General features: G+C 40.6%; 1 protein-coding gene across 2 annotated transcripts in view; it reads right to left on the bottom strand.

Annotated features, from left to right (window-relative positions):
* Positions 1–1,314: 1,314 nt before the first annotated feature.
* TMEM68 (transmembrane protein 68) overlaps positions 1,315–25,352 on the bottom strand; it is a 31,989-nt gene continuing 7,951 nt past the window's right edge. For both annotated transcript variants that reach the window (XM_047783910.1, XM_047783911.1), the window contains exons 3-7: positions 22,661–22,828; positions 19,667–19,860; positions 13,949–14,009; positions 12,042–12,181; positions 1,315–2,656 (exon numbers count right to left, since the gene is read on the bottom strand). In XM_047783910.1, coding sequence (XP_047639866.1) covers positions 2,552–2,656; positions 12,042–12,181; positions 13,949–14,009; positions 19,667–19,860; positions 22,661–22,828 — 668 coding nt within the window. In that variant the 3' untranslated portion in view covers positions 1,315–2,551. The remainder of the gene's footprint in view (positions 2,657–12,041; positions 12,182–13,948; positions 14,010–19,666; positions 19,861–22,660; positions 22,829–25,352) is intronic.

Genomic DNA, 25,352 nt, shown 5'->3' with positions numbered 1-25,352 from the left:
GTGTGTGACTCGAGCATCAAAAGGAGAAAGGGATGCAAAGGATATTATTGAGACAACTGGTGAGATTCAACTCCGGTCTTCAGATCAGATAATACTAGTATCTCAATATGTAAATGTCCTCATTTGAATCACTGCTCTGTGGTGCTCTAAATGGATGGCCTCAGAGTAAGGGGCATGTGGTGCCTGCATTTACCATGCGACGATCCAGGAGAAAAACTTTATAGATATATACGTGGGAGAGGAGGGGAGACCGACAGAGGAGGACGAGGTGCGTGAAGAAAATAAAACGAAGATGCCATAATGGTTGGATAATCTGGGCGATGACCTGTGCATGGTCATCGCTACTTTTCTATAAATTTGACATTGTTTCAAAATGAATTCGTTTTAAAAAGGGTATGAAACATTTCCCATAAAAGTGGGCCATGTTTTAAGCTTCTGGATGGAGTCTTCGGCTTTCATCAGATTCTGACTTGACACACGTTTCACAAAACTTCCAGAACACCCTCCTTTCCATTATTACTTACATTTCTATATTTAGTCACATTCCCTTGTTCTTCTAAATGGCATTTATTTATTTATTTATTTTTTAGGGCCGCACCTGTCAAATATGGAGGTTCCCAGGCTAGGGGTTGAATCAGAGCTGCAGCTGCCGGCCTACACCACAGCCACAGCACAAGGGATCTGAGCCACATCTGCAACCTACACCATAGCTCACAGCAACACCGGATCCTTAGCCCACTGAGCAAGGCCAGGGATCGAACCCACAACCTCATGGATGTTAGTCAGGTTGGTTACTGCTGAGCCATGATGGGAACTCCTTGAATGGCATTTAAATTCAAACAGCAAAGATAAAGATTTAGTATCAAACAAGAGAAAGCCTTCCTGTTAATCTGAGTATGAGAGGGAAAAAAAAAAAAAAAAGGTTTTAAGTTAAGCAGTAAAACTTAAATACTGTAAAAAAAAAAAAAAGGTTTTGCTATATTAGCAATGAATGTTGTTCTATCCTTCCTCACTTTTTAAAACCCGATAGTTGCCAAAAAGCATTATTCTTATTCATATTATGATCATTTATTCAGTCATTCTGGAAATATTTATCAATTTTAAACAAACATCACTTATTGCTAGAAGGGGAAAAAACTGCAAATGTCATTAGTTGACTCCATTGAAACTGGAATTAAAATCTGTTTATTACATTGGAAAGTAAGGCTTATTCATTGTGGCTGAGATTGATGAATATGATTGCAGGGGAGAAATGTAAAACAAAAACATCAGTTCAAAATAAGAAAATGTCACATAAGCAATTTCACAAGAAAATGAACTGCAATTCAGCTTTACTTTTATTTTCATGTTGCTTAACTTTATATACATTACACAAATCATCCATACATATTGTTATACAAAAGTCTATACAAAAATCCAAGTAATTTAATCTCTTAAAAAGGGAGAGGGAATACTGCATTTGATTTCTGGTACTACTCTGTTTAAATACTTTTAAAATTCAGATTGCAAAGAGACAACAAGTTGAAAGCCATTAATTTTTCAAGAAGTCTTATGTTGACATAAATTCATCATTCAAGTATATTTTCATTGAAACAATAAACTATCTGACAAGTGGCAAAGTCAAACTGGATAAGTCATGATGTTGAGCAAAAGCAGAGCTTCCTCTGTTTTCATCAGCCTGGAATCAGCTTCTAACACAGGAAATGCAGAGCAAGTGAACTCGAACCTTACACTATTAAAGGCCATATTATAGGGCCGACAATGCACAGCATACCCTAGACAGTGTGTCTACCGATTCCCATTAAAAATATAAGGAGAAAAACGAGAAATTTTACTTTTCCTCAAATCTTTTTCATTCTATTTGAACAAGCAGTACATCTTTTTCATTGTGCTTGGCAACTTGACATCATACCTGAAGGAATCATTTAACATCTTATGGACAAAATATGTACATAAACTTCTAAAATATCTTGGGATTGTTTAATTCAGTTATCATTTTGGTTCTACAGTTATCAATCACAGCAAGTATAAAAAATTTTAAACAATATTCCTCACCAAATTATTAACATGTTTTTAAAAAGTGCACTGTTGAGGCACCAAAAAACGTTGTGTTACTTGCTTCAAGGTCATGAAAGGAATGAGGGGCAGGATAGGGCATTTTTTTTCCTAACTCAAGCGACGGTACTAAACCCTAGGTTACCCCATCTTGCAAAACTAGCTCAGTGCCAGAGATATGGAAATAGATGCCTTATTTAGGAATGTTTGTGTAACCTAACTTGAGAACCTTAAGAATCTACATTTATGATACATTATTAGGAAATTATCGCAAGAAACATGATCATTTTCTGAATCATTAGGCATGAATTATTGTTTAAATCTGACACAATTGATTGCAGAAACAAAACTGACAATAGAATTTTAAATAAGTTCGGCAAAAGATACTCATTCACCTGATTAAAAAGAAAAAAAAAAACAATCATAGAACCTACAAAATTTAGGAGATAGGGCCTATGGACACAAACGTATCAATATAAAGGTATTAAAGGGTCGTTTAGTTGATCTTTTGTTTTTTATGGAAACGTTCTAACAAAGCACTCATAATGTTTCCGGGTATTCTTTGGTGCTTATCAATCAAAGCTTGAACAGCATCCTTCGTCTAGCAAGAAAACAAAAGAAAAGTCGTTATTCTTTCAGTTCTCAATATAGAGATTTATTTTGTAAGGATTTTTAACATACTATAACTTTTAAAAAGTCCTCCCTAACTTAGCACCCATGGATCCTCAGCATTAATAATTTCCTTCTCAGGACATCAATGCCCACTGCATATTTTATTTTATTTTTTTAATATAATACTGTTTATTAACTCCAAAAACTTCAGCATTCTATTTTATTTTATTTTATTGTCTTTTTGCCATTTCTAAGGCCACTCCCTCGGCATATGGAATTTCCCAGGCTAGGAGTTTAATCAGAGCTGTAGTTGCCGGCCTACACCAGAGCCACAGCACCTCGGGATCCGAGCTGCGTCTGTGACCTACACCACAGATCACAGCAACGCGGGATCCTTAACACAGTGAGCAAGGCCAGAGATCGAACCCGCAACCTCATGGTTACTAGTCAGGTTCATTAACCACTGAGCCACGATGCGAACTCCAAAAACTCCAGCATTCTAAACATACCAGAAAGTAAGAGACATTGCAAATTATGTTTAGTGGGGAACTTAAAGTTCGGTGCAGTGGCTATTCACTTTCCATAGTATATCTCTTATATTTACTTTATTGAGCTTGAGTTACTGTTATTATCTGCAAGGCAACTTTCTACACCAGCTTGTGAGCTCCTTAAGGATACATTTTAGCATTTGTCCAGCACTGAGAATGCCTTGCACACAATAAACACTAGAAAGAACTGAAGGAGGAGTTCCTGCTGTAGTGCAGCGGGTTGAGAATCTGACTATAGCAGCCTGGGTCTCTGCAGCAGTGGGGGTTTGATCCCTGGCCCTGCACAGTGGGTTAAAAGGATCCAGTGTTGCGATATAGGTTACAGCTGTGGCTCAGATTCAATTCCTGGCGCAGGAACTTCTACATGTCACTAGTGTGGCCATTTGAAAGAAAAAAAAAAAATACTGAAGGAAAAAAATCAAAAGACAAAAGGAGAAAAAAATGAGAAGAAAAAAAGAAAAATTTGGAGTTTCCATCATGGCTCAGCAGCTAACAAACCCAACTAGGATCCATGAGGATGTAGGTTTGATCCCTGGCCTCTCTCATCGGGTTAAGGACCCGGCGTTGCTGTGAGCTGTGGTGTAGGTCACAGAGGCGGCCTGGATCCCGTGTTGCTGTGGCTGGGATGCAGGCCGGCAGCTACAGTTCTGGTTTGACCCCTAGCCTGGGAGCCTCCATATGCTGTGGGTGTGGCCCTAAAAAAGAAGCAAAAAAAAAATTTCTGGTAAGCAAATGTAAGTTTCACTTCTTTCCAGCTCTTAATACACTTTTATGTATTTTCCTGTCCTTACCAGACACACCAATTATATCAGACAATGAAATTTTAAAAAGTGAGGAAAACCATGGATGACCTGGTATCCCTTAGTCTTTTACCCCAATTTCTAGACAGTTTAACAGAAATTTATATTAAGTCACAGCAATGGAAACGTCAACTAGGGTATATCAAGAAATCTAAAACTACTTGTTTCCCATTAAATTTGTGACAAAATTCAACAATTTTACCCTTTTTTTGTTTTGTTTTATTTTGTTTTGTTTTGTTTTGTCTTCTTGCCATTTCTTGGGCTGCTCCCGCAGCATATGGAGGTTCCCAGGCTAGGGGTCGAATCGGAGCTGTAGCCACTGGCCTACGCCAGAGCCTCAGCGACGCGGGACCTGAGCCGTGTCTGCAACCTACACCACAGCTCATGGCAACGACAGATCCTTAACTCACTGAGCAAGGCCAGGGATCGAACCCGCAACCTCATGGTTCCTAGTCGGATTCATTAACCACTGAGCCATGACGGGAACTCCTTACCCTTTTCTTTTCTTTTTACATCTGCTCCTGTGGCATATGGATGTTCCCAGGCTAGGGGCTGAATTGGAGCTGTAGCTGCCGGCCTGCACCACAGCCACAGCCACACCAGATCTGAGCTGTGTCTGAGACCTACACTGCAGCTCGAGGCAATGCCAGATCCTTAACCCACTGAGTGAGACCAGGGCTCAAACCCACATCCTCACAGAGACTATGTCAGGTCCCTAACCTGCTGAGCCACAATGGGAACTCCAACAATTTTTACTTTTAAATCAGTTTGTGGTTATCTAAAAAAAAAGTTTTATGCATGTCCATGGTGCACGCAGACACATCCATACACAGCCTTTTTTTTTTTGTCTTTTGTCTTTTGTCCTTTTAGGGCCACACCTGCAGCATATGGAGGTTCCCAAGCTAGGGGTCTAATCGGAGCTGTTGCTGCCAGCCTACACCAGAGCCACAGCAACGCCAGATCCAAGCCACATCTGTGACCTACACCACAGCTCACAGCAACACCGAATCCTTAACCCACTGAGCAAGGCCAGGAATCGAACCCACAACCACATGGTTCCTAGTTGGATTTGTTAACCACTGTGCCACGATGGGAGCTCCTGAGCCTTCTTTTTATAGATCTTGGACTTTGATCTCTTAAAATCCTAGGCCAAAAATTTATTTGAAAAATGTGCCTCTCTAAAGCACAAGTTTTCACATCTGTGAAATGAGAATGATTTCATACACCTATAAGGATCATGTGAAATTGAAACAAGTTGTGTTCTGTGCCATATATTTTTAATTTTTCATTCATTCATTCATTCATTCATTCATTCAGAAAATCCCAGATGCTTTGGGAGGTATAATGTTCGTGAAACAAGACCTCAAGAAGCACGTAATTTACGGAGCACAATCAAGTACGAAGCAGTTAAAATGTAAGCTCATCCGTGAGCTGTGTCAGCTGAGATGTGAAAGGAAAGCATCAGGGAGTTCCCGCTGTGGCACAGTAGAAATGAATCTGACCAGCATCCATGAGGACACAAGGTCAATCCCTGGTCTCGCTCAGTGGGGTAAGGATCCGGCATTGCTGGGGCTGTGGTGTAGGCCGGCAGCTGCAGTTCTGATTCAACCCCTATCCTGGGAACCTCCATATGCCAAGGGTGCAGCCCTAAAAAGACAGACAGAAAGCAAGCATCTGGGGTTCACCGGTGGGCTGTGACCAGGGAAGTCTGGGTGAGCAAGGGGGTCCTGTGTGGTCTGGGTCTCCCAGGACCAGTAAGATTTCAGTAACAGTGCAGAAAGCAACAGGATGGGAAGGACCACAGGAAAACAACAAAGGAGCAGCGAGCTAGCGAGAGAGCCTGGAGTTGCAGGTGTGTGTTCATCAGCTGGGCCGTATAAGGCTTTAAAATTGGGTTTCAATGAAATCATGAAGGGAGTTAAATACCAAGTGAAAAAGTAGGAATATGAACTGAGGTGTCAAGGAAGGACTTCTGGATGAAGAAATATCCGTGCTACACATTAAGAAAATACAACTCTGGTGTCCCACTATGGTGCAATGGGATCAGGATCGGTGGCATTTTTTGAAACTCTGGGACACAGGTTCGATCCCCAGCCCAGCACAATGGGTTAAGGATCTGGAGCTGCAGCTTATGGGTCACAGCCGAGACTGGAATCAACTTCTTTGCCGCAGGCGGCCCAAAAAGAAAGAAAATAAAGACAAGAAAATATGACTCTTGCAACGATCACTAACGACCCCCCTTTTGTCGCTAAGTCTCATGGACATTCTTTTCAGCCTATGTGACCTCTCAGTCACCATTGATCCTGCTTCTGGAATTCACACCAGAGGAAAAAGTGTGGGGAAAAAAGAGCTAACTTTTCAGGCTGCTCTCTTTCAGCCCCCTTTTGCAGATTTATAATCCCCAAACCAGGCAGTGATTTATTCTGCAAAGGTCCCGTAAACTTGTCCACCTCCACAGCTTAAATTACCAACCCTTTGCGGACGACTCTCCAGCCCGCTCGGCCTCCAATAAGAATGTTCACTATGACCCCTCTTGAATGTTTTAAAGGCAGTTCAAACTTGACATGCTTCAAAGTCACATTCTTTCCCCCTCATCCTTCGTCCTTTCCTGAGGTCTCTCCCTATTTCACCAAATGGCACCACCACGCGTCTAGCCCAGGGAGCCAACACCCGGGTCACCTGTTGCAGCTCCTGAGCTCATTCCTTGAGAATGAGCATCCACCAGTGGCAGGTGTTAGTTCACCTCCCCGGTACCACTCAGAGTACTACCCACTTCTCCCATCTCCCTTCCACCTCGGCAGGACGCACGTACCATCTAGACACATGCGTACAAATACATTTGCACTGATACGTATATGTGGATGTGTGTACATGAATGCAGAAAGAGAGCGAGACGGATGGAAACAGAACCACAGGGAGATTTTAAGACTGAGAAAACTTTGGAGTTCCCATCGTGGCTCAGTGGTTAACAAACCCGACTGGCCCCTCTCAGTGCGTTAAGGATCTGGCTACGGCTCTGATTAGACTCCTAGCCTGGGAACCTCCATAAGCCATGGGTGTGGCTCCAGAAAAGACAAAAAAAAAAAAAGACTGAGAAAACTTTAAGGAAATATCCTAGTTTCCTCTTCATCTATTAGCACAGTACGTTTTAATCGAGATTTAGGTAGTGTCACAAGATGCATCTTCTCCACAATCAAAGGCTGGGACAGTCTGCCTCCCATTTCCTAAATGAGGTTCCAGTTCCACATTAACCTGGATGCTGGTAATTTTGAATTTGCAATAATCCAAGGATCATTGAGCTACAGTTGATGCTTAGATTATAAACGATGAAAGGAATTCATGACCATGTATTCACAAAAGGAAAAATTCAAGTATTCTTTATTTCAAGTACACTTTAGTTCAACAATGACAACTTGCCATTAAAAAGGTGGATTTGGCAACTCTATATTTAAGTAAATTTCCTCAAGGAATTCCATGAAATGGTGCTTTCATAGCCAACTTCTATTACTTTAAAATACTGATAATAAAGTACATAACATAACTGAGACAATACCTGAGGCATTTCAATGATTCAGAGAGGGCTTGTCTTTTTACTAGCTTGAAGTGGTAAGGGTTTCATATATTTCTATATTTTAGCATATAAAATATCTAACTCTTAACAGTGCCATGAATATGTTTCTCCCTCATATGAAAAACTCTCATATGAAAAATCAAGTCACTGGGATTTAACTATCAGTAATATATTCTCCTTAACGGAGAAAAATGAGGGGTAGGCATCACTTAATTTCAGACCTGGGAGAAACCTCTGAGATTGACTAGTTCAACCTCCTCATTCTACTCACAAAGAAACCGAGACCCAAGGAAGACCATACATTTATCCCAAGGGAATCTGCTGCCTCGTAGTAGAATTAGGATTAGAACTCTGACCCCTAAACTCCCAAGGCAGACTCCCCCCATCCATCACCTCCTATTTTCACCGTAAAAACGGGTGGTATTTGGAAGGAAGGAAGGCAAGAAGGAAGGGAGGAAGAAAGAAAGAGAGAAACAGAGAGAGAGAGAAAGGAAGGAAGGAAGAAGGAAAGAAAGAGTTCCGAAGTTCCCGTCGTGGCGCAATGGTTAACGAATCCAACTAGGAACCATGAAGTTGCAGGTTTGATCCCTGGCCTTGCTCAGTGAGTTAAGGATGCAGCGTTGCCGTGAGCTGTGGTGTAGGTCGCAGATGTGGCTCGGATCCCGTGTTGCTCTGGCTCTGGTGCAGGCCGGCGGCTACAGCTCTGATTAGACCCCTAGCCTGGAAACCTCCATATGCTTCTGGCCCTAGAAAAGGCAAAAAAAAGAGAAAGATTTCCTAACTACCTCTGACCCAATTAAATCCTAATAGAAAGGCAGGGGGGAAAAAAAGTTTACAAGAGCAAAACAGAATTCTGCTCTAACCTAAAGGAGAAAGCATTTGTCAGGGAGCTGCCAGAAGATGTTTCATGTCCACGGTAAGGTGTGTGGGAGGCTCTGAGCCACCACAGTGAGGGTGAGAGGAGAGCCGAGCCCAGTGGCCTGACCCTGGAGACCAGGGCCCAGGGCTTACTTTCAGGAAAAGAAGAGCTGTGCACTGTGACCACACTTAAGGAATTAGGAGAAGAGCTAAGAGCTGGAGGGAAGTTTTCAAAGAATGAGATTCACAGACAAGGGACAGGATGGTTCATTAACGTCCCCTTTGTGAAACTTCCTGCTTCAATTAAACAGTCCATCCAGTCTGACATTCTACCTGCTTCGGCAGCACATCCTTCTCTAAGCATCAACCCTTGCTGAGGCCCAGGGAGGCAGAATGTATCACAGACATTCACTCCCTCTGCCGACCCACCCCTCTTCCGAGCCAGCCTGGGGAAGCACTCCAGGTCCTGCCCCATTAAGGTCCATGTGGCCGTGTGCCTGCTCTGACCAATGAAATGTCAGTGGGATTGGTGAGCCAACTCATGCCCTTTTGCCACACAAGTGACAACATCCATTTGCAGGGGGTTCTTGCAGGCTGAATCCCAGAATAAAGGAGTCATGGGCCTTGGGGAAAACATAACATGAGCAGAAATAAGATTTCTTGTTCTAAGTCTCTGGGATTTTGTGGTTGTTTGTTATTGCAGCAGAGCCTTGCAGAGCTGACTGAATCATTGTTTCCTCACATGTAAAACAGCGATAACAAGGCCTCCCCTGAAGGGTTGATTGAGGATTAAATCAGACCATGCATGGTCTGTTCACAAAATGACTTGATTTTAAATCATCTCTGTTCACAAATGACTTGATTTTCTATGGAGAAAACCCTAAAGATTCAAGCATCACCTCCTCCAAGGAGGCATCCTTGACTTAATTTAGATGCCTTTCCTGTTTCCATCATATCCTAGGACAGCAGTTCTCAACCAGGGACAACATCTACAAAATGTCTAAAAAGACATTACTTTTTCTTCCTAATATATATATATATATATATATATATTTACTGCTTTTTAGGGCCGTACCTGCAACATATGGAGGTTCCCAGGCTAGGGGTCAAATTGGAGCTCCAGCTGCAGGCCTACACCACAGCCACAGCTATGCAGGATCTGAGCCACGTCTGCAACCTACACCACAGCTCACAGCAATGCCGGATCCTTAACCCACTGAGTGAGGCCAGGGATCAAACTCATGGTTACTAGTTGGATTTGTTTCCCTGCACCACAATGGGAACTCCTGGTTTTTTTTTTTTTTTTTTTTTAAAGTTTTATTCAAGTAGTTGATTTACAAGGTTGTGATCATTGCTGCTGTACAACAAAGTGATTCAGTTATACATGTACACACATCCATTCTCTTTCAGATTCTTTTCCTATAAGATGATCACAGAATATCTGGTAGAGTTATCTGTGCTATACAGCAAGTCCCAGTTGGCCAGTTATTCCACAGACCTCAGCATGCATATGCCGATCCCAAACCCCCAGTCCATCCCTACCCCCCACCACCTGTCCCCTTTGGTAATCATATGTTTTTCAAAGTCTGTGAGTCTGTTTCTGTCCTGCAAATAAGTTCATTTGCATCCTTTATTAGATTCTGCATATAAGTGATATCATATGATGGTTGTCTTTCACTGTCTAACTTCACTCAGTGTGATAATCTCTAGGGCCATCCATGTTGCTGCAAATGGCATTATTTCATTGTTTTTATGGCTGAGTAATATTCCATTGTGCATATGACCACATCATCTTTATCCAGTCCTCTGTCAATGGACAATGAGGTTACTTTCATGTCTTGGCTGTTCTAAACAGTGCTGCAGTGAACACTGGGGTGCATGTATCTTTTTGAGTCATGGTTTTCTCCAGAGAGATAGCCAGGAATGGAAGAGAACAACCATAAGAAGGAGACATTTCTAATTGTCATGATGAGGGAGGAAAAAGGGTGAAGAGTGCCAATGGCATCTGGTGAGTACACATCCTACAACACACAGGATGGGCCCCCAACCTCAACATCTCAGTACTGCCCAGTTGAGAAATTTGCCACATGCACACCATGTGCAAAGACACATCTTACAAGCACTGATTTAGTTCCTTACCTCCCACCCTGGACCATGAGTCCCTAGGATGACAGTGTACCCAGCACCCATTGAGCACTTGCTAGATGGCAGACACCCTTCTAAACCGTGAGATGCACAATCACACGGGACCCTCAGGGGTAGCTCGGGGGGGTGGGGAGGGGGGCCGGTTCTCTCCCCTCCCCCTAGACGGGGAGATGGGGGTAGGGGGCTGCCTGACTCACACAGCAAACAACAGTGGCACTGGGAGCCACCTGACCTCGTAACCCACTCTCTTAAACACTCTTCCATTTTCCCCCCAAGATATTTCTCTCCTTTCATGGAGGTTAAAGCTTTCTTCCTCTGAACATCACTTACAAAACGTTCCCATTATCAATCATAATGATAATGAATTATTAATAATACTTTCAATATATTCAGTCACAAAAAAGAATGACATAATACCATTTGCAGCAACATGGATGGACCTAGAGATTATCATGATGAGTGAAGTAAGTCAGACAGAGAAACATAAATAACATAGGAGATCACTACTATGTGGAATCTAATAAAAAAATGCTGCAGGGGAGCTTGTTTATAGAACAGAAATAGACTCAGCAGATTGCAAAAGCAATCTTATGATCACCATAGGGGAAACCATGGAGGAGGGAGAAATTGAGAGGGTGGGAGTAACACAGATACCCTGCTGTAGAGATTAGGTGATTAGTGAGAACCTACTGTAGAGCACAGGAAAATCTACTCAAAAGTGTGTAATAACCTCTATGGGAAAAAAGGGTGCATATACGTATATGCATACCTTATTCACTTTGCCGTCCACCTGAAACTAACAACACTGTAAGTCCACCATACTCGAATAAAATTAAAAAAAGAAAAATCGTCAGCGCCAAGAACTTCAACCTCAACACTACTGCTGTTCTAGGAAGAACAGTTCTTTGTTGTGGAGGGGGTGTCCCGCGCAGAATGTTTTTCAGCATCCTTGGCCTTGACCACGAGGGGCCAACAGCAGGACCACCTCCAGAGTCCTGCCTGTGATGACAATAAAAACGACTCTGGTCCCTGCCAGATATCCCGCAGGGGAAAAAATCACCACTGATCCAGAACATGCTTGTAGAATTAAGTAACTAATTTTTTGGATAAAAATTCAAAGTAAGGGAGTTCCCGTCGTGGCGCAGTGGTTAACGAATCCGACTAGGAACCATGAGGTTGCGGGTTCGGTCCCTGCCCTTGCTCAGTGGGTTAACGATCCGGCGTTGCCGTGAGCTGTGGTGTAGGTCGCAGACGCGGCTCGGATCCCGCGTTGCTGTGGCTCTGGCGTAGGCCGCTGGCTACAGCTCCGATTCAACCCCTAGCCTGGGAACCTCCATATGCCGCGGGAGCGGCCCAAGAAATAGCAACAACAACAACAAAGACAAAAGACAAAAAAAAAAAAAATTCAAAGTAAAAATACCTCCTAGAACTCAGAAAGAAAGAATCATCTACCTTTTCAGCTAATTCTTCTGCTGTTATCTTTGGATCGTATGGAATGGGATCACCTAGATAGGTGCGTAACTTCACTGGAAAACCTCCATACATTGGAGCAAATGGATAGCGGAACTTTTCATAAAGCCACCGAAATAACCCTGTTTTGAAAGAAACAAAATCATTTTAATTGGTCAAGTATTCTGAGCATATCGCTGTAAACTTCCAAACTACTAGTGTAAGACTAAGAGAAAGGAGTCAAACAGTATCACCTCCTGGAAATTAATACAATTTTTTTTAGAAAGATGAGCTTTTCAGGAGTTCCCATTGTAGCTCAGCAGGTTAAGGACATGACATAGTCTCCGTGAGGACACAGGTTCCATCCCCGGCCTCGCTCAGTGTGCATTAGGGATCCAGCATCGCCGTGAGCTGTTGTGTAGGTCGAAGACGAGGCTCAGATCTGGCATTGCTGTGGCTGTGGCGTAGGCCGGCAGCTGCAGCTCCGATTTGACTCCCAGCCTGGGAACTTCCATAAGCCCCAAGTGCAGCAATAAAAAGGAAAAAAAAGATGAGATTTTCATCGATTATAGCAAATGTACTGTACTAACACAAAATGCTAATAACGGAAGAAACTGGGGGGTGGTGAGGTTTATGGGTGCTCTGTGCTTTCTGCTCAATTTTTCTGTAAACATAAAAATGCTCAAAAAAAAAAAAAAACCCAAGGACTATTAATTTAATTAGGCAGGAAAGATGAGCTTTTAAAAATATAAAAATTTGGAATTCCTTTGTGGCACAGCAGGTTAAAAATCTGGCATTGTCACTGTAGCAGCTCTGGCTGATCCCTGGCCCAGGAACTTCCACATGGGGCCAGAAAAAAGAAAAAAAATAGAATTTAAAAACCACTTCACAATGAAAGAAAGAAAATTAGGAATAATTTCTGGCATGCAACTTAAATTCTAAAAAAATGATCTGAGAGAAAATTAGAAGAAATAATTAACAAAAGTTAAACATCACATCAATCTGCCACTTCACTTCAAATTTGAAAAAAAAAAAGACCTAAAAACCATAATGGAATATCAATAATATACCAACATTAGACATTAAAGAAAAAACATAAAAGTTTTCAGGAGGGGATTTGCATGTGGATAGGAACACTAACAATATAGCCCTCAGAATACAAAACACAATTGAATATAATATATAAACCATAGTGTATAAAATGAACTATACAAAAATTTCAAAGTAAAAAACAACAGAGACATTGCAAGGAGAAAGCACATCTAATTATTATCACTCCTATAACTAGATTTAAAACTTATTTTGTTATCAATAAATTAAAGGTAGGCAAAAAGAACTCTTCAGATGCTACCTCCTTAGGTTGTTCATCTTAATTCAATGTTTCACTGCTATTTATCTATTTTGTGGGTGGTGACACTCATGGCATGTGGAAGTTCCCAGGCCAGGGATTGAACCTGCACCACAGCAGCAACTTGAGCCACTGCAGGGACCACACCTGATCCTTAACCCACTTGCCACCAGGGAACTCCATTGTCACCCATGTTTAAAGCTGTAACTTCTTCAGGGATGAGTTAGGAAGATAGTCTGGGTAATACATTAATTGGTTCCACACCAATGTCAACAACATAGTTTGACAGTAAATTAGAAAATTCACTCTGTAATTTTTAAAAGCTCATGATAAAAAAACTTCAGCACATATATGAAACTTGACAAAAATCTAACATCTAGAACTGCCATGACTTTGAACCACTTATTTAAATTTTAAATAGAAAGACATCTAAAGAATACATACATTATCAAAAGTAATAATTTGAAAAGTTTCCCTATAGTGTTCAACAGCCCAAATATTTAAAATGTCGCATTCTACATATTACATTATAATTAGAAAAACCATATGAATCAGAACTTACTTGTTCCTCCAAGTGATCTAAATCCTTCTCGAATATTTTGTGTAAACATAGGAATAATGGGCTAAAGGGAGAATTTGAAGTGAAGAGTAAATACATTAATCCATTTGATGTCTCCATTGAGTCACTAATGCAAACTTTTGAGGGCCTGTTTAAGATTACAAAACTAAGGTCTTTTAAAAATAAAGGCATACTTTTATCACTACTGTGATTTATCAGACTAAAATTAACACAATCATTTATAAAAAATATAAATTGGAGACACTACCCTCTAGTGGTAATATATAATATTTCATTTACCAACTTTATCATTCCCTATGTATTCTTGAAGCACAAAGATTAATCATTAATTTCATTAAGTATAATGAATGTGATAGTTAAATTGGTTTTAGTGGGTACTAAATAGTTTGCTCAGTGAAGGAAAAGTTACAGGACAGAAATTCTCTCTATGGAGAAACTTATATAAATTAAATGACAAGTTTTGGAGAGATGCTGTCATGGAATTAGTGAAACACCATTTTTCTGTGAGCTTATTAAATCTAAATATGTTTAACACCAAAGAAAAGATAAGCATATGACTCAACATCAAAAAAAAGGAAAGATAGATGATAGATAGATAGGGATGAACTCTTTATAACATTAATGTTGGAGGATAACCTGCTCTCAAGTTCATGGTTCTTCTTTCTCCATGAATATTCACGATTAAATATGATTTTTTAAATGGAGACCTTGTCTAAACACCATAAAACTATGGATAAAGTAGCAAAGGATCATATAAGGAAGTTATGCCACAGTGAAACTGAAGTAGATAGAAAATTGAATAAAACATTTTATTTTATTTTATTTTTTGTCTTTTTGCCTTTTCTAGGGCTGCTCCCAAGGCATATGGAGGTTCCCAGGCTAGGGGTCCAATAGGAGCTGTAGCTGCCGGCCTACACCACAGCCACAGCAACTCAGGATCAGAGCCGTGTCTGCGACCTACACCACAGCTCAAGGCAACGCCGGATCCTTAACTCACTGAGCGAGGCCAGGGACCGAACCCACAACCTCATGGTTCCTAGTCAGATTCATCCCACTGAACCACGATGGGAACTCCTTGAATAAAACATTTTAAAGTGTACACAGAATATACTGAATTAAATGATGTTTTGGAATAGATAAAATTGGAGAGGAGGGCTGATTATCACTTTACTTACAGCTGCCATCAGCAATGGCCTAAGACCAAATCATTTGCCTTGATAAGCAGGGTTTGGAACATCTAAGTAAGCGGACATTTAAAAAGCCCTTCCCATTCAGCCTTGGAAAGCAGTAAAACACAGTGGACTGAAGGAAAGGGACTGCAGGTTCAGCTTTCTTCATACAACTTCCTCCCTCACCTATACCTAACTCATCATTTCTTTATTAGCTCTCTTGCCTCACTAGACAAAGATCCCCAATAGCAGAGATGTTGTTTTGTTCCCTGCTGCATCCCTGGCACCTACAACAGTGCCTGGAATAAACCAGGCACTAAAAGAAAGTGTGATGAATGAACCAAAGGCGGCAGGAACCATCTGAACAAAGAGAAAATGCTTCGAATGAATTAGCTTCTATTCTCTGAATACAAAGGGTAGGAACAAGGCAGCAGCCATCCTAAAACCAGTTAGGACAGAGAAAAGTCAGGTAAAGAAAAGCAATCAGATGAGGAATTTAAAAACTGATGGAATAAGTTCACAAAGCTAACACCCAAAGCAAAGTAGACTGACTCTTTTTAAGAAAAATCAGACTATGATCTAGGAAACCACCACTAGTTTTGTAAAATAAAATGATGGCTGGAATCCTAATGTTGTAAATAGTGATACAACGTCTTTAGAGTTGAGAACTTAAGATGCCCAAGAAGGAACGGAGACCCTGCAGCTCAGAAATAGATGACTTTGCTTTCTCTGACCAGTACTTCTAGATTTGTCTATTGACTGGCAGGAAGCCCAAAGTTTGTCCTGAAGAGTGCTCTTTATAAAGGCTCTTCAGGTTACAGAGCAGCCTGTAAATGCCTAACCCTCCAGAAGCTGGACATTTCTAAAAGACACTCAATAGGAGAGAGTGTGGAGTTCCTGCTGTGGCTCAGTGGGTTACAAGCCCGACTAGTATCCATGAGGATGCAGGTTCGGTCCCTGGCCTCGATCACTGGGTTAAAGATCTGGCATTGCCATGAGCTGTGGTGTAGGTCACAGATGAAGCTCAGATCCCAAGGTGCTGTGGCTGTGGCGTAGGCCAGCAGCTACAGCTCCAATTCAACCCCTAGCCCAGGAATTTCCATATGCCTCAGGAGTGGCCCTGCCCCTGCCAGAAAGAAAGAAAGAAAGAAAGTAAGAAGGAAGGAAGGGAGGGAGGAAGGGAGGAAGGAAGGAACGAACGAACAAACGAACGAACGAAGGAACGAAGGAAGGAAAGAAAGAGAAAGAAAGGAAGAGAAAACAAGCAAGCAAGCAAACAAGCAAGCTTACCCTAGCAAACTCAGTATTCCAGGCTGTCCTCTAGGCACAGAATTTCTAAATTTACCTTCAAGCTTGCGTCCTCACAGCTACAAGCATCACCTTATTATGGCTTCATACTGCAGTACAATTATTCAACGCTTTCTTTGTATAAGAAGGTAGTTGTGTAAGTAACCTAGAATCCAATTCTCTTTTCTCCGTACATGTGTATATCTGTGCACACATGTGCCAGAGAAAGAATGTGTATACTTGTGAAAACTATTCTTAGGCAAGTAGTTTAACATGGTCTTGGAGCCTTAACTTTGCCACTAAAATCTGAGTGGGAACTACTGGACAAGTGACATCAGTTTCTTCATGTATAAAATGGGGACAATCTTAATAATTATTCTATCTCAAGGTTTTTTACAGATTGAGATAATACTATATAAACAGCTTTACTGAAACACATGCTATTTTCTTTTCCATCGGTTGTTTTCCAATTAGAGTAAATGAGCCAATTTTTATCCAACTGATTTACCTAAAAATTCTTAACAAAGTCATAATTCTCAGGAATTCACAAAATAAGAGGAATTGATAGTCTATCTAAAAGCCTGTAACTGTCAGATGAACCCTAACTATTTTTACCAATATTTTGTGAACTTCCATTGACAATCTCGGTTTTTTTCACTCGAATTTGTGTAACTTTGTGACAATTTTAATGGAGTTCATCCTGAGACAAGTCTTATTTTTTGACTCAAAGTTTATGATATTCTGTGAGACCTAAGAAAGGATTTTTCCAAAGAAGTTACTTGTGCCATTTACAGCTCTAGCCATGTACAACTGAAAGACCTGCCTGGTGCAGCTGGAAGGCCCCTCTGTCTCCGGGTGGGCAGCTCACTGCGCAATGCAGTCCTGAACTGTCAGCTCTGCTCTGCTTCTGCCTTGCTGTGTGACCTCATCTCTGTCCCTGAGTTTCCTCACCTGTAACGACGTCGGAATAGTTACATACGTCACCTACTTACAGGAGTACAGGAGTAGCCATATCAAGCCTTTAAAAGCGCTCTCGAAAAAGGTTGAGGTGGGAGTTCCCGTCGTGACGCAGTGGTTAACGAATCCGACTAGGAACCATGAGGTTGCGGGTTAGGTCCCTGCCCTTGTACGGTGGGTAGGATCCGGCATTGCCATGAGCTGTGGTGTAGGTTGCAGACACCGCTCGGATCCCGCGTTGCTGTGGCTGTGGCTGTGGCTGTGGTTGTGGCCTAGGCCGGTGGCTACAGCTCCGATTCGACCCCTAGCTTGGGAACCTCCATATGCGGTGGGAGCGGCCCAAGAAATAGCAAAAAAAAAAAGACAAAAAAGAAAAAGGTTGAGGTGGTACAATTTTTATCACTCTTACAATGCTATTTTGTACATTGGCTGTTTGTTTATAGACTTGTAAAAGGCTGCTTATTTTCTCAAGTTTTGTAGAAAAACCTTAATTATTATGTAGATGATCATAATTAATTATCTAGAAACTCAGGCACTGATAAGAGAGCTTCTTTCTCTATACAGTTTCTTTCTTTCAAGGTCTCTTCCAGGCAGTATTCCTTAAAATTATAAACTTAAGGATGAGAAATTTTAATTCGATGATCAAATTAGGTGATTCCAAACCTATTTTTGTCATTTTTAGCTCAAGCTTTAGAATAATTCTCTCAAAATAGAAACATGAAAATTGAACTATTTTTAAGTTGTTAGCTTTTCTCATTGCTCTAATATAATTACATTGATTATCTTTAATCAATGTGTATATATCATCTTGTATTCTATATTGCTCATATAGTCTAAGGTTTTGTTTTCTACCTTAATACACAAGGCTTTCTGGAAAATAAAATGGTTATAAATTCATTTTGTATATCACTAATACTTTTAACATAGACAAATTCAAAAGGCTCCTTTCTTGTAGTATTTAATGTTGTGCTTTAAAAAAATCAATTTAACAAATACAGAGCACCTACTAAGTACTAGTCATTTTACTATGAAATCAGAATATAAAACGATGGCTTTATTCTCCCAGAGTTTATAATCTATTATAGGACATTAGTGTTTAAATGTTTACATCCATTATTAAACCCGTGGGCAAGTACATTAACTTCTATCAAGATCACATTATTAAAGCTCTATAACAATAACTTAATTCTAGGAGTTATATATATAAATGTATATAGTAAAGAATAGAGCTCAATGTTTATGTTATTGTAATGCCACAATTTAAAAAAAGAGAGGGAACATGTCCATTCTTTTTCAAATGCTACTCTTGAGTTAGAATGAGTTATCCGTAACCTTTTCCTTTTTAATCAAGTCTGTATCTGCAAGATGAACAGGCAAGTTCAGGGTGCACACTGGTCTCTATGTGACGGTAATGGAGCCACAAAAAAAAATAAAAATAAATAGAGATGTAAAAATATTGGTAGCAGGCTCTACTTAATTGGCTTGGGAAAAGAAAACTACCCTGTGGAGTACTATGATTTCTTTCTCTGATAGACAATCTAAAACGAAAACAAACAGAAAACAAAGAAACATTCCATAAGTAATAAATAAGTGTTTCATAAGGATAAAGTAAAATATGGAGACCAAAAAGCTGTGAAGTACTTTTCATAGCAAAAGAAAAGGACAAAATGGCCTTCAGATAGTCCCATCTACTAAGGAGAATAATTACAGTGAATCCCGAGGAACACTTAATTTTACTGACAAGGTCATTTGCAAAGTCTTTTTAAAAAGATCTCAATTACAACAATATCCTGTTTCTCATCTTTACTCAGACTATTAGATAGTCATCACATTTGCTGATGAAAAATGATAGGAGTCATATGTTATGAGTCCTATTGTTATGTAAATCAGTCACAGACCAATTGTAATGCAACCAACAACTATCAGTGAAATATGTCAACTCAATGGAACCAAAGGATTAAAATACACAGAACTGGACTGATTATACTTAGGAGGAAAAGTATAACGGAAAGAATACACAAGATTTCATAAATCTGATTAAGAGAAACTGGGTTTTGAAATGTAAAATAAAGTTTTACTGGATATTTGCAAATTTCCAGATGGATTTCTTTTGTGAAGATGGCTTCCCAAGCAAAGGACTGTTTCTCTATTGTTACAAGAGTTATAGGCAGTCATTTTTTAAAGTAGTGCAATGGAAGTATCTAAATTCTTCTATACTTTGGCTATTTAAGCATTTATTTAAAAGCCGACCTAGCTTTCCTTTCATAATGAGTTTTATACAACTCACCACTTTTGCATCAATTGCGACCTGAGCGAAGCCTTTACGATTACCCCATACAATGTTGTAGGTCTCGTCGCTAAGTAGGGCTTCTCGAACTCCACCTGGTGAAATAGCTAGCAAGTGACCACTCCTCAGAATTTCAACACACTTTTCTCTTGGTCCATGTAGAGCACAAAATACATCAAGTAACAAACTAAATCCTGTAAGAAACATTAGCATGAGGTAGATAAGATCTTAAGTACTTCTTGTCCAATTCTTCAAGAGCAAAAATCTTCACAACCTACATAACGTACTATCTATACTTAAATCAGTACATTCTTTTTTTTTTTTCTTTTTGCAGCCACCCTTGGTGACATATGGAAGTTCCTGGGCTGGCAGTTGAATCGGAGCTGCAGCTGCTGGCCTACGACAAAGCCACAGCAACGCCAGATCCTTAACCCACTGGGAGAGGCCGGGGATCTAACTCGAAACCTCACACAGAAAACGTCAGGTCTTTAACCCACTGAGCCACAACAGGAACCATACATTCTTTTTTTTTTTAACTCGTTTTAAACCAATGAGAACTATTAAGGCTAATGTAAGATTAGTGTTGCTGATAAAGTTATCCTGTGCCTTATTGATCACCTACTGCTCTGGTTACATATTCAAACTGTTAATTAAAACTCCCAACAACAACAACAAAACAATAAATGAAAAAATAAAACTCACAAAAACCTTGGAAAATAGGGATTCTCATCCCCCTTTTACAGGTGAGGAAAGTTGGCTCCAAGACTTAAGAGGCTTGCTCAAAGTCACACACTGAGCCAAGGGCAGGGCAGAGATTCTGGTCCAGCCTATGTCTAATCCAAAGCTCCTTCCACTGCATCTCACAGCCAAACACTATCTTATAGTATTAAAGCAATCAAAAATGCTAGCCCGACAGCAGCCACACATCTAATCTTCCATTAACCCTCTAAGAGAGAGAATCACTCTGGAGCACAAGAATCTAACCGGCCTCACCCCACCGACATGGGCAAGCCAGAGTTAAGCCTGCTGAAATTAAAAGTTAAATAATGCTAATTCCACAATTAAACCTTTTAAATCCATAGTGGTAGCACTATCATTAAGAGTTTTTAATAAAGTGAGTGTTTGGCTCAGGAACAACTCATTCCAGTCTTAACATTCTCCAGTTTTTCAAATTACAACTATTCATGGATGAAAGAAAGAGCCCTATCGGTCATTGAATATTTTACCCAAATCCTAAGCTGAAACTTCAGAGGGCTCCCTTGAGATTGGGAAATATGAGGGTGCATAGGGAAAACTACGAAGACTCACCAAACTCCTCATCGGTTTAAGGATCTGAAGCAAGATTATAAATATTATTGAAAAGAAATCATTTTCATCCTACACTGGATTAGAAGCTCACTGATTTAAGGAGATGCATTCTCATGTTAAATGAATAAACGGGGGGCCTTAATGAAGTACAAGACCATAAAGATCATAAAGGGGAAATTGTTAAGTCAAAGGCTAAATAAAAACATTCACATTTATCCGTTTGTGTAAAAGGAAGAAAAAAAAAATGGAATAAACCTAATGTCCCATCAGGGAAACCTAGTTAAGTAAATAGTTTAGTCATATAGTAAAAATAATCTTGGGAGTTCCCATTGTGGCACAGAGGAAACGAATCCAACTAGTATCCGTGAGGACTCGGGTTCAATGCCTGGCCTCACTCAGTGGGTCGGGGACCCGGCGTTGCCATGAGCTGGGGTGTAGGTCACAGATATGACGTAGATCCGTGTTGCTGCGGCTGTGGCCTGTGGCTGTAGCTCCAATGCGACCCCTAGCCTGGGAACTTCCATATGCCTCAGGTGTGGTTGTAAAAAGCAAAAAAAAAAAAAATCTTTATGAAACCGGGAAAATGTTAATGCTAAGATTAAAAGGAAAAAAAAAGAGAGAATGGGAACTAGTTCGCATAACATGAAAACATGCAAATTAAAAATGAGGCAAAATAAAATAACTGGATATATCTTACAGTGGTGAGACCTTATGATGATGTTGTTCTTTTCTCTAGCTTCCAACTTTATTATAAAGTGACCATATTACTTTCTAAGGAAATACCTTTTACAGTCAACTCAGTTTCTACATGAAGTACAAATGGCCTCTAGTGACACAATACCAGAAACATCAGGCCTACGAAAGGCACTATGTTGACTGCTATTTCATTCACTTCCCAGGGTTCATCTGGTTGATGGGCAGCTTTTGCTTTTATTATTCCAGAGAACATATTATCGACTTTCTTGGCTTGTTTCTGGGGATTTAGTGACAGAAGAAAATAAGATTTAATATCCATGAGTTTAGTTTAGAATGTTTTTTTAAACTCTTTTCATGTTTGTAACCATTCAGTTAGTTAAATCTTTTTAAAAAGGCACCAAGCCTTTCTGAACATGAATATTAAAAAGAAGAAAGCCTTCAGTCTTAAGAGCTAGGTTCTACCAGGCAAGTCCAGTGTGATAGGAGGCATAATGGGCTCTTTAGGATAGGGTTTCTGAGGCAGTGTTATATTATTACATGAAGACAAAATATATACTGGCTAATTTTTTAACTAACTTTACTTTGCTATCCGACTGACAGTAATCATAACCTATTACTGTAAAATTAAACCCCCAAATTAGTAGCTCATGGAAAAATTCATTATATGAAAAATCAACTACCTTCTATACCAAAATATAAATTAATTAGTTTGGCAAAAGTTACAAGTTCTTTTAGGATTTAGCTTAAAAAAAATGAGTAAATAAATACCTGTTAATATAGGGAGAAATTAGATAACATTTTTGGCCATGATGTTTTTATATTTAGATCCATTACCTAAAACAGATACTCTCAAATTCGAGTGCCAAGTTTACCCTAAAAAGGCAAAAATCTTCTCCAAATAACGCTAGAGAACTCAAAGATACAGATTATCACATAATTTGATCCTGTTAATGAAACATTTTTATTTCACCAGCTACAGTGAACGTTTACCTGGAATTTTAAAGACAAAGTGATCAGCTACTACGCGGCAAGTTCTGCCTTTATGGATAAAAATTTTAGCCATGAAGTAGTAAAAATCTATAGGAATAGCTCCATGATAAAAAATTATCAGTGCTGGTCCTTCTTCCGGTATTTTTTCCATTCCATGAACTTCATAACCTATTAGAAAGACAAAATACAGATACATAAAATATATTTAATATTAGTCCACTTACGCCAAAGGATGGTTACTCGAAAAAAGCAAAACCTGGCAAAGGGACAGGCACAGGGACAAGGACCAGAAATCCTTCCGCCCCTGGTGAAATAGGGTGCTGGCCAAAGTGATGCTGGAGAGGAGGGGCAGCCCCCACCCCCTGGGACTGAAGGAGTAAACTACTTGGTGATATTTCAGATGGACTAAAGAGAATGTTTCTGGATTTTGTTATGTTTCAGAATTCCTTTTATTCTTTATTTGGCCGCTCCTGAAGCATGCGGAAGTTCCAGCGCCAGGGATCTGAGATCTCAGCCAATAAATGTTCTATGCTTTTAACACTTCTTCCTAATTACCTAATCCTTTTTTTCTTTTTTTTCTTTTTGTCTTTCTAGGGCCGCACCCGCGGCATACGGAAGTTTGCAGGCTGGGAGTCTAATTGGAACTGTAGCGGCTGAGCCGCGCTGGATTCGAGCTGCGTCTGCAACGTACACCACAGCCAATGGCAACGCTGGATCCTTAACCCACTGACCGAGGCAAGGGATCTAACCCACATCCTCATGGATACTAGTCAGATTTCTTTTCCCTGAGCTACTACCGGAACTCCCCAAAACTCATCTATCACTCCCTCTTCCCAACATTGGTTGTTGTTGTTGTTGTTTTGTCTTTTTGCCTTTTCTAAGGCCGGTCCCGTGGCATATGGAGGTTTCCAGGCTAGGGGTCTAATCAGAGCTGTAGCCACCGGCCTACACCACAGCCACAGCAACGCCAGATCTGAGCAATGTCTGCAACATACACCACAGCTCATTGTAACGCCAGATCCTTAACCCACTGAGTGAGGCCGGGGACCGAACCCGCAAGCTCATGGTTCCTAGTCGGACTTGTTAACCACTGAGCCAGGACGGGAACTCCGAACACTGGTTAAGGGCGTCCCGGTCACTTCCAGCCTACGGTTCCCCAATCCTGAGGTCTGATGGGCAACGGCAGCTCAGAGAAAGCGGTCACGAGGGCGACTGCACCCCAGCGCTGTCCAGGGAGGGGAGCCTCAGTGTGCAGATTGCGAGTAGTCGGCCCTGCTCTGCGGCAAAGGTGGCTCTTATTTTCTGCCCTGAAAGGCGAATTCATTTACTTGCCCTGCTCTGCCCCCGTTCTAAGCACTCTCCAGGCTCTCTGGCTTCGCGTGTAGCTCAGCCCCCGGGAGAGGAGGGGAAGGTCTCAGCGAAGTCAGGTAGCCCCATCTCCAGAGCAGCTGTTCATTATGCAAATGAGTTAACTGCCCACTGGCTTTAGAAGTCATGGATTCAGATACAGGTAATCGTCTCCCTAGAGGAAGAGCCCTACTAACTTCGTCATCAAAACTCCATTAAGGAGTTCCCTGATGGCTCTTTGGGTTAAGGATCCGGTTGGGTCCTTGGCTGGGGAACTTCCGCATCCGGGGGCGTGGCCAGAAGGGGATGGGTGCTATACACCTACACACTACCGTAAAAGAACAATACTATCCTTGGTCTTCCTCAGGAAAGCAGAGCTCAAGTATCTACAAAATAAAGTCAAACTCCTGAGCACAGCATTCAAGAGCCTTCCAAACCTAGCTTTGGTCTAGCTTTCCAGGTCCTTCCACATGCTTCTCACCGATCAATGATCACCTTCTAGTCCCGAATACATCCTGTATTTTATTCAGTACTGGTGTGTGTGTGCGTGTTTTAACATAAGTGGTATCCTACTGTGACTGAAGTAATGAATCTTAGTTTTTCCATTCAACAATGCATTTGGACATCTATTTGACAGACACACACAATGCTCATTTTTTAGGATTTTTTAATGGTGATGAAGTATTCCATAGTAAATTCCTATCACAGTTCATTTAGCCATTTTCCTATTTAGGGACAACTAGGTTGTTACCAAGTTTTCACAAATATTGCTATAATCAGCACTCGTTTATATGCATTCTTGTGCAATGGACGTGTATATCACTAGACTAGATACTAAGACAGGTAACTGCTGCTCAGCTCACATGCTCTACCCAGTTTAAATTATGGCAGAGACTACCTAAGGCTCCTCCCTACTGGCTGCCCTGCAATACCGCCTAACATGCTCTGAATAAGTGTTCCCAGGCCTCCACACTCTCATCCTTTCATGTCAATAAACTTTCATTTCTGCCCATCCTTTGAATACGACTGATACCTCAATGTGGTTTTAATGTGCAATTTCCTCATTACTAGTGGGTTTGTGAATCTGTTATAATTACTGGCATTTATGTTTAAACCATCTTTAGATCACATGCTTAGACTATTTTTAAGTTGGACTTTTTTCTTACTAATCTGTTATTTTCTAAGATGTGTTGTAAATGACTTGTGCTGATCTGCCCCATCTTTTGCAGTGTTTTTTAGTTAGGTCTTTTTTGAATACATTTGTTTTTTTGCATGTCCTTTAAGAACGCCTTCCATAGCTGGAGATCATCAAATATTTTCCTGTCTTTCCTTGCTGACTGGGAAT

Source organism: Phacochoerus africanus, chromosome 6 (assembly GCF_016906955.1).
Source record: "Phacochoerus africanus isolate WHEZ1 chromosome 6, ROS_Pafr_v1, whole genome shotgun sequence".
Lineage (NCBI taxonomy): Eukaryota > Metazoa > Chordata > Mammalia > Artiodactyla > Suidae > Phacochoerus > Phacochoerus africanus.
This window is presented reverse-complemented; position numbering and strand designations above follow the sequence as displayed.